The sequence below is a fragment of the Alexandromys fortis genome, unplaced genomic scaffold (assembly GCF_014885135.2).
Source record: "Alexandromys fortis isolate MF-2015 unplaced genomic scaffold, M_Fortis_MF-2015_v1.1 scaffold_97, whole genome shotgun sequence".
Taxonomy (NCBI): Eukaryota; Metazoa; Chordata; class Mammalia; order Rodentia; family Cricetidae; genus Alexandromys; species Alexandromys fortis.
Genome location: NW_026067981.1, coordinates 4,561,931 through 4,571,437, shown reverse-complemented (window position 1 = coordinate 4,571,437; position 9,507 = coordinate 4,561,931). Strand labels below are relative to the sequence as shown.

At 43.5% G+C, this 9,507-nt stretch overlaps 1 protein-coding gene across 1 annotated transcript in view; it reads left to right on the top strand.

Moving 5' to 3' along the window:
* Positions 1 to 3,801: 3,801 nt before the first annotated feature.
* Mael (maelstrom spermatogenic transposon silencer) overlaps positions 3,802 to 9,507 on the top strand; it is a 31,360-nt gene continuing 25,654 nt past the window's right edge. Inside the window, exons 1-5 of the mRNA XM_050158432.1 lie at positions 3,802 to 4,019; positions 4,205 to 4,297; positions 5,584 to 5,683; positions 7,104 to 7,259; positions 8,512 to 8,553. Coding sequence (XP_050014389.1) covers positions 3,888 to 4,019; positions 4,205 to 4,297; positions 5,584 to 5,683; positions 7,104 to 7,259; positions 8,512 to 8,553 — 523 coding nt within the window. The 5' untranslated portion in view covers positions 3,802 to 3,887. The remainder of the gene's footprint in view (positions 4,020 to 4,204; positions 4,298 to 5,583; positions 5,684 to 7,103; positions 7,260 to 8,511; positions 8,554 to 9,507) is intronic.

The window sequence follows — 9,507 nt, the reverse complement described above, 5'->3', positions numbered from 1 at the left end:
AGAATCGGTAATCCTCACTTCTTACTCAATTCTAATTAGAGAAAAAGGGCGTTCATTTTATGAAGTGATAATAACCCTGAAACTGTAAGGAAAGCTGCCCCGTCATGCATGGACCCCTCCCTAACTAGGGGCAGAGAGGGAAAGAACGAAGGACAGACACACAGACACACTTGCAGTGAAGCTGGGATCTTGCTGCAACCTGGAACCTCAGTGTGCCTATTAGATACAGAGGAGGGGGAGGAGTCTCTGTAGGTAAACAGTCTCCACTGTGAACATCAGGAGGAGGAGGCCACTGTCGTTGCTCTTCTTTGCACACACTGACCAGCCTTTCATCATCACTCATTCTCGTACTCTCCAGGAAAGCTGTCTTATTTCTCTTGAGCCTGCATAAGAGCTTTGCTGGTTTCTCACCGGTTGGACAACTTGGGAGGTGACCTTGCCCATGTTAACAAAGCACGGTCTTTTCGGGCACCACTCACTCAGCTCTTCCTCACATCCCTACAGAAAGCACCCAAACAGCAATCCCACGTCTACTAGGAAAACAAAACCTTTTTTAAGTGTCAGCAATGCCTCATGATCAAGAAGAGTGTGTACTTATAAATGTTAAGCTGGTTCAATACCAGAGGAATCTACCAACATTATTAGCAAACGATAAAGAATGTGGTTATCCCCAATGGCACCGGAAACAGCTTCCTGAACAGGACACTGATATTGCAGACACTAAAATTGGCAGTTAATAAACGAGACCTCATAAAACTGAAAAGCTTCTGTAAGGTAAAGGGCACCATCAATAGGACAAAATGGCAGTCTACAGAATGGGAAAAGATCTTCACCAACTCCACATCAGACAGAGGACTGATTTACAAAAATATATAAAGAACTCAAGAAACTAGACATCAAAAACCAAATGATCCAATTTAAAAAAAAACAAAACAGTGTGCAGATCTAAACAGAGAATTCTCAACAAAAGAATCTTAAATGGTGAGAAACACTTAAATGTTAAACACTGATTCTTGGTCATCAGGTAAATGCAAACCAAAACAACTCTAAGATTCCATCTGAAACCAGTCAGAGTGGCTAAGATCAAAAACACAACTGACAGCTCATGCTGGAGAGGATGTGGAGCAAGGGGAACACTCTTCCACTGCTGTGGGAGTGCAAACTTGTACAGCCACTTCGGAAATCAATATGCAGTTTCTCAGAAACTTGGGAAATGATCTACCTCAAGACCTAGCAATACTGCTCTTGGGCATATAACCGAAGAATGCTCAATCATACCACAAGAACACTTGCTCAACTATGTTCATAGCAGCTTTATTCATAATAACTAGAACCTGGAAACAACCTAGATGCTCCTCAACTGACGAATGGATAAAGAAAATAAGGTATGCACTAATGGAGTATTACTCGGCTGTTAAAAAAGAATGACATCATGAAATTGTCAGGCAAATAGGTGGAACTATTAAAAAATCATCCTGGGTAAGGTAACCCAGACCCAGAAAGATAAACATGATATATGCTCACTTAGAAGTGGATATTAGCTAAGAAGAAAAGGGTAACCACGCTATAGTCTACAGATCCAGAGAAGTTAAGTAACAAGGGGGGGCCCAAAGGTGGGGAGGGGATGCATGGATCTCCCTGGGAAAATAGATCTAGTGGATGGACTGGGGGCTGGGGAAGATGGGAACATGGGGGACCAGAAGGGAAGGATGAGGGGACAGAGTACTGAAAGAGACAAATGGAAAGGGGGTGGGAAGCATTTCAAGGTTAGGTAGAAACCTAGTGCAAGGGAAGCTCCCAGAAATCTACAAGGATGACGTCAGCTGAGACTCCTAGCCATAGGTATATGTAGCCTGAACTGGCCATCCCCTATGACCCGGTGGGACTTACAGTAAAGGGATTGGAGCACCAATCCTAGCCATATACCCTTCAACACACAGTCTGTTCTGCCTACAAGATGTGCTGGGATAAAAGTGGTGCAGAAATTGTGGGATTGGCCAACCAATGACTGGTCCAGCCTGAAACCCATGCTACAAGAGTGAGCCCACCCCTGACACTACATGGAGTGCCAGGAACCAGAGGCTGGATAGCAGAGAGACCTAGGATAGAACCAAACACAACTAGCAAAAAAAAAGGGGGGGAGGGGAGAAAGGAAGGAAGAAAAGGAAGGAAAGAAGGCAAGAAGGAAGGAAGGAAGGAAGGAAGGAAGGAAGGAAGGAAGAAAGGAAGGAAGAAAGGAAGGAAGAAAGGAAGGAAGGGAAAGAAAAGTCAACGTAAGATGCTTAATGATATTCTGATACACTCATAGACTGGTGCCTGGCCCAATTGTCATCAGAGAGATTTTATCCAGACTCTAGCTGATAATGGAAACAGATTCAAAGACCCCACAACCAAACATTAGAAGCTTGGGGAGCCGTGCTGAAGAAGAGAGGGAGGAAGAATTGTAGCAGCCAGATGGGTCAAGGATACCACAAGAAAACCCACAGAATCAACTAACCTAGGCTTGAAGGGGCTCACAGAGATTGAACTGACAACCAGGGAGCCTGAACGGGACTGACCTAGGCCCTCTGCATGGATGTTACAGTTGTGTAGCTTGGTCTTCTTGTGGGACTCCTAACAGTGGGAGCAGGGGCTGTCTCGGCTGCTTTTACCGGCCTTTGGGACCCTATTCCTCATACTGGGTTGCATTGTCCAGCCTTAGACATGAGGAGGTGCTTAGTCTTACTGCAACTTGATATGCCACATTTAACTGATAACCATGGGAGGCCTGGCCTTTTCTGAACAGAAACAGAAAAGGGGTGAATTAGGGGCGGGGTATGGAGGGACTGAGAAGAGAGAGGGGAACCTGCCTGCAGCCGGGATGTAAAAATAAAATGTGGTTATCTGAAAAGTTGAATTTTTAAAATGAATTTTCAACTGCCTTTTTAAAAACCATACTCTTCTTATACACAAATTTAGTGAACTGAATAAGCAAAGGAATTTCGTTGGGAAATACGAGAAAACCTAAGTGAATCGACAAACACTAATTTGAACCAGAATGAGAACTCATTATTTCTAAAGTCACAGGCTCAGCCTTGAGTCAGCAGTAACTAGGAACACACGATGAGAAAAACCTTTCGTAATAACTCCCCAAATGCCGCGTGGTAATAAAACTGAAGGCCCAAAATTACCCAGCCCTTACGAGGAAACCTATAAAACTTTATTTACTTATTCGAGGACAATTTTTGACATCTCAGCCTCTTCTTGTGCTTCCTTCTTATGACTAATTGTATGTTGCACTTCAGAAACTGGAGGGAGGGTTGAAACGTAGCTCGGTGGGAGAGGTCTCGCCTAGCATGTCGGAGGTGCTGGTTCAATCCTCAGCTCCCCCAAAGCTAACAAGCAACAGAGGTTTTCAGATATGTTAGGCTTTTTGCGGTTGTCTTGAAAATCCCCCAGTGTCCCCGCCTTCTCCCTCGCTGCTTGGCACACCCTCGATAGGTCCAGCTGAAAAACACGGGGAAGGGAAAACACCTGCAAGCCCTCAGCCCCACACTAACGGGGCACATTACGCAACAATATACAGAAAAAAAAACACCAGGCCTTCCACGTGACAATCCCCAGCCAGGCGTGCCAGCCAGCCAATCGCCAGGCTCCCCACCTGAGCCTCGCTCCGCCTTCCTCCCCGCCCCCGCGGCCTCCCCACGAGGTGGAATCTTCCAGTTTCAGGCTGTTTTTCGCCCCTCCTCCAACGGGGAGTCAATGCGGCTGCGCGCTGCGCCCTGATTGGTCAAGCGCAGGGCAGGAGCGCGCGCGCAGGCGCCCAGCTCGGTTACTAAGGGCGGGAGCCCGGCGAGGGCGCCGGCTGCTGGCTGTGCCTCTGGAGGGCGTCGAGGCCCGACGACGCCATGCCCAACCGCAGGGCCAGCCGCAATGCCTACTATTTCTTCGTGCAGGAGAAGATTCCCGAACTGCGCCGGCGAGGCCTGCCCGTGGCCCGCGTGGCTGACGCCATCCCCTACTGCTCGGCCGACTGGGCGGTGAGGCTGCGGGCAGTTGGGCTGTGGGGAGGGTGCTGAGGGGACCCGGCCTGCGGGGCGTCTGTGGAGGGGACGGGATGAAGGGCCCCTTCCCCAGGGTCGGACCAACCGACAGAACCTTCCAGATCCGGGGCATGGAACGGACGCCTCACTGCACCCCTCTCTGTCCCCCTCTTCTCCCAAAGCTCCTGAGGGAGGATGAGAAGGAGAAATACTCAGAAATGGCTCGGGAATGGAGAGCAGCCCAGGGAAAGGATTCTGGGCCTTCAGAGAAGCAGGTAAGGCTAGCCCCCTCCTGCCCGCCCATGGGCTCCCGGTCAAGGTGGAACCCGAGAACCGTCAGGAAGTTTCCAGACGGTACAGAAAGCCCAGGGGATGGGGGAGGGGGGTCGGTGTTTGGGCTTACACTAAAAGGCCTCCCCTAGTCCCTTTCAATCCTTAACGGTTAGACAGCTTTGCAAACACTTGTATGTACTTAGAAGTAGTTGAACTTTATTTTTACATGATTCCCGTTAACTGTGCTTCGAATAATTGGAATAACTTGAAGACCTGGGTTAAGATTTGTAGACGCTCTAGGGGAAAAGTTAAGCAAATTCCCATGTGGTGGGGCAGTAAAGTACTAAGTAGACAGCTTGTTTCTGTTCAGAAAGTACAAGGTCGTTAATGGCATTTTCTTCCTCCTGTTGTTCTTTTCTATTGTACATGCTGAAATTTCATTCTTGAGCTGTTGGTATTGGATGGAAACTCAAAAGTTTGGTGAATTTTTTTAATAATTTATTTTTTAATTTATGTTTTAATTTTTGTTTTAAGTCAGTGCCTTAAGTCAGGTGGATTTACAATGTTCTTTGCTTGTGAATTTTGATCTTTCTTGTCATTATAGTTTCTTATAAAACATTTCTCTTCAACGGGCTGGAGATGGCTCAGTGATTAGGAGTGCTGGCTTACTCTTAACGAGGACACAGGTTCGAGTCCCAGCACCCACATGATGGCTCGGCTATCATCTGTAACTCCAGCTCCAGGGGATTCTAATGCCCTCCTCTGGCCTCCACTGGTACTGCACACATGTGACACACGTACAGGCAAACATCTGTACACGTAACAAAAGAAAAAAAAACAATGTTAAAAAGTTTCGCCTCAAAACTAAAGCATACTGTGTGTGTATGTGTTGTGACAGTTGGAGGCAAAGTGTGCTCTGGTTTTTACTTTTCAGTGAAAACCAGACAGTGTTACAGGGCTTGGGATTTTGTTTTCTTTCAAAAATCTTACTTTGACACTGGCCTGGCATTTGGTGGTGAGTGACTCGGGGAAATGAGAGATGGCCAATAGTGAACGAATGGCTCTCAGCTTAAGCTGTTCATTGGCCACTCGCCTTCTTATAATGTTTGTAGGCTTGCTGTTGTCTGCCATTGACTGCTGCTGATGAATATATTTGATTTCATTGACCATGAGAGAATGCTGAAGTAGTCCACAACAATTTTGTAGTTTCTTTGTTAAACTTAAATATGTGAAGTAAGTATCCAGCAGTAGCTCTGTTTAAAGCATTTGACTGGTAATTCTCTTTCAGAAATTCATATCTACACCACTGAGAAGGCCAGGCATGCTTGTACCAAAACCAAGTGTTTCTCCCCCTGACGTGTCAAATTTATCCATAAAGAATGATCAAGGTAGAGTATTCCTAAAATATTATGCTTAAATTTGGATGGCATATTGGGCAATCAGAAAGGCCTTCTATATAGTGGGGGAAGATGGCTCAGTCAATAAAGTATTTGCCGTGTAAACGTGAGGACCGGCTCCCATATGAAAAGTGAGGTGTGGTGGTGCTGGAGAAGTAGGGAGAGTAGAGTGGCTAGCCTGGGCAAGCCTCAGGTCCCAGCTCAAACAAACATGGACAACTCCCAAAGGATGACCCTAGAGATTGACTGTCTTACTTAAGGACATACCTGTGCATGGCATCCCACCCCAAAAATGTTTATATTCATTTCGACCTTATATATCAAAATAATTAGCTAAAAGGGCTTAAATATTATAGCCCTAATGTTATACAGGATGAACTAATTTGCATTTGTTGAAAAAATATTGGAAAGTTTTTTGTAACAAAGTCTCTGTTGGTTTCTACCACTTCATACATTATTAAACATAATTCTTAGCCATATTTGTAGCTCCCACACTTAGGTTATAGAGGTAGACAGGAAGAATAAGGCCTTTGACCTATTACACAGCCTGGTAAGAGAGGAGATTTTATTTGAACAACAAGAATGACAGTTTATGGATTGATGGGTATGCTAACCAACCTGATTTAATCACCCCACAGTTCATAAATCTATTGAAGCCCTATGGTAACCCGTAAAGATATGCTAGTATCATTTGCCAATTAAAGATAAAGACTTTTTGGCCAGGTGTGGTGGCACACACCTTTACTCCCAGCACTGGGGAGACAGGGACAGGAGGATCTCTGTGAGTTGAAAGCCAGCCTGTTTCACAGAGAGAGTTCCAGAACAGCCAGGGCTACACAGAAAAATCCTGTCTCACAAAAAGGGCGGGGGATGGGGTGGACAGGCATGAAGCAAGGATGAATTATAGCACTACCCTAGAAGAGAACATAGCCAGTAAAGAGCCTTTGCTGTTTCTTCTGGCTATTTTTGCCGTGTTCTGCCTTTGTTTAGCACAAGCTTTTAACACTGGTCTTCAGTGGACAGTACTGTCCCCTCACAGTTCTCTCGTATTACAGGTGGTCTTCTGTATATTAGAGTACAAAAGCAGAGAACTAAATCACCCATAGCTCATTTTACTTCACGTGTTCTGCTGGACTTTATTTCCCAAACCTTTCTAATTGTTGCGTATATGCCACAACTTTTACTATGCCATTGCTGAAATCCAGTGCTGCTCTATAGCTGAGTTACGTAGAGGCAAGAGTGCATCATTTTGTTGCTTTATAGAAAAGATGGTTACTACTTAAATTCTTGATGAATGTGACTGTAAATTTTTTACTTGCTATAATTGAGTTTTCTTTTTAATTCACTAAGTAATACAGGAACACATACCTGTACAAAAGTGGCTTTAACAGTCTTGGGTTTTGTTTTTCAGCTCTCCTTGGAGGCGTTTTTTATTTTCTGAACATTTTTAGCCATGGTGAACTGCCACCTCACTGTGAGCAGCGCTTCCTCCCTTGTGAAATTGGCTGTGTTAAATACTCCCTCCAGGAAGGTATTATAGCAGACTTCCACAGCTTTATCCATCCAGGTAAGGTCCTAAAAGTGTGTGATGGTTTTAAACTGGCTTCATTTATTAGTTCGTTTTCTTAAAAGTTGAAGTACAGTGGAGTTCTTAAAATGTGTGTAGACATAACACCTAAGTGTCAAACTATTAGGAATCAGGTGCTGATTTGGCTGGTTGACTGACTCTTTTCCTTGTCGCTGAACGTAGAACTCAGAGGATAGAGTGCCTCAGCAATGCACACCTGTTACTCGTTTGCCCAGGGCCTTACATCTTCGGATTCTTCTGTTTTGTGCCTTGTTCTTTCCTTTCACTATTCCATCCTTCACCTTAGTTGTCTTTAGTTTGAAGCGGATACTGCATTGTAACCTTGTGAAAACCTTTTTCTGAGCTAGTTAGATCATTTGTAAAGTGTCTGTAGAAACTATTAAAACATAGTTTTAATATGGAGGTAGCCTAGCTCTCTAAACATCCTTAGCCATCTCCTTTCCACTATTCTATCCCCCACTAAAAACAAAAGAATAGCTCAGGGGAGATTCAAGCCTGTGATCCCAGCAATCATTCAGGAAGAAAGATGAGGCAAGAAGATTAGGCTGCATTGATACCCTGTCTCAAAAAACAAATGAGACACAGATAGTTACAAAGATGTTGGATCTCTTCAGTTCCCAAGAGGACAGAGAACAGTTAAGGGAACCACCGTATCTTGGAAGTCAAAAGGGAAAATGTGTCAAGATAGCAAAAAGCTTTAAAATTAATTTAGATGTCTTTTTTTCTCAGAGGACAACAAAGCTGATTATCTTATGCTTGTGGACATTGCTGCTTAGGACAAGTCATATAGCTTTTACATTTTGTTGGTGTGGATTATGAAATACTGAAAAGATAAAAATTTGAGATTTTTCTTCATTCTGAAAAAATGTATGTATGCCTGCAGTATAACAGGCTTTACATCCTCAATACCTTTCATGGACCCCTAGCTAGAAGTCATTTTGCATGAATTTTCTTTCTCTAGTATAATTTCCCTGGAAGGAACAGCTTGCTGTTCAAAGTAGTTTAGAAAATACATAGAGATTATTTTAGTTATCATACTTTGATTTAAACAGTAACCACCAAGACAGAAGCAAACAACATAAAAATAAAAGGACACTATGAAGTTATAATGGTATTTTAACATAATAAAGATTACCCACATTGAAACTTGGTGATCACATGAAGTATTACCATAACACAGGTAAGAAAATTTTCAGATTTCTGCTTCTCAGTGAAACACTTTGTATTGCAGGTGAAATTCCACGAGGATTTCGATTCCATTGTCAGGCTGCAAGTAAGTATAAAGGAACTGGGATAAGAGGGACTGAGGGTGTGCAGCCTTGTTAAAACTCCTTCTTTTAACATAGAAAATGTAAGATGTGGGGAATGGTAGGTGGAATGGTATTTAAAACCTTAAACCTACACTTGTGCACGCCTGCTCCTGCGGGCTGAACTGGGGCCTCACACGAGCTAGCCAACCCCTCTGCCATAGAGCTGCATCTCCAGCCCAGACTTTAAAACTTTACTGACTCACATGTATGAATGAACTCCTTTCATTCTAAGAAAGTAAGGAAACTATTGCTATGTATCCTTGGAGTTCCAAGGTCAGTTGTTGGTATAGGGGCCAGGCTCTTAGGAAAATCATGGAAGTTTCAGATTCTCTAAACTTAGACTCATTTATGAGCAATGACTATTTTAAAACTTTCCTTTAGAATTCATTCTTCAAAAAGAATAGAGTTCAGAGTAGAACAGTTTTGAGTTTAGGGGTGAGGAAATCAGGCTTTTAAGTATTTTGTAACCAGAAAGCTTAACTGTGACTAAATTTATCTAAGATTAGAGCTAAGTTCTTACTAGAAAGAGCTTTCAGCAGTTTCCCATTTGGTAAAAAAAAAAAAAAAAAAAAAAAAAAAAAAAACACATGTTTTATATTAAATTATGATAGTTTTATGTTAAATTAATATTAATCCAGTATATTGTTTAAGGAACCATTTAATTCCTGCATGTACCGTTTAACTTAAAAATGTGGTCAACTAGCCTATTAGAAGTATTAGAAACAGAAGTGTTTGCCAGGCCTGCTGTAACAGGCATATTGTAACTTTTATAATGCTAGCTGTGTGGGGGTGCATCATGCACCTGTGCAGGTCAGAGGACAGCTCTGGGGAGCCAGGTTGAGGCACAGACCCTCTTGTTTCTGCCACTGTGAAGCAGGCTAGCTGGGTCATGAGCTTCTGGCAGATGCTGTGGCCTC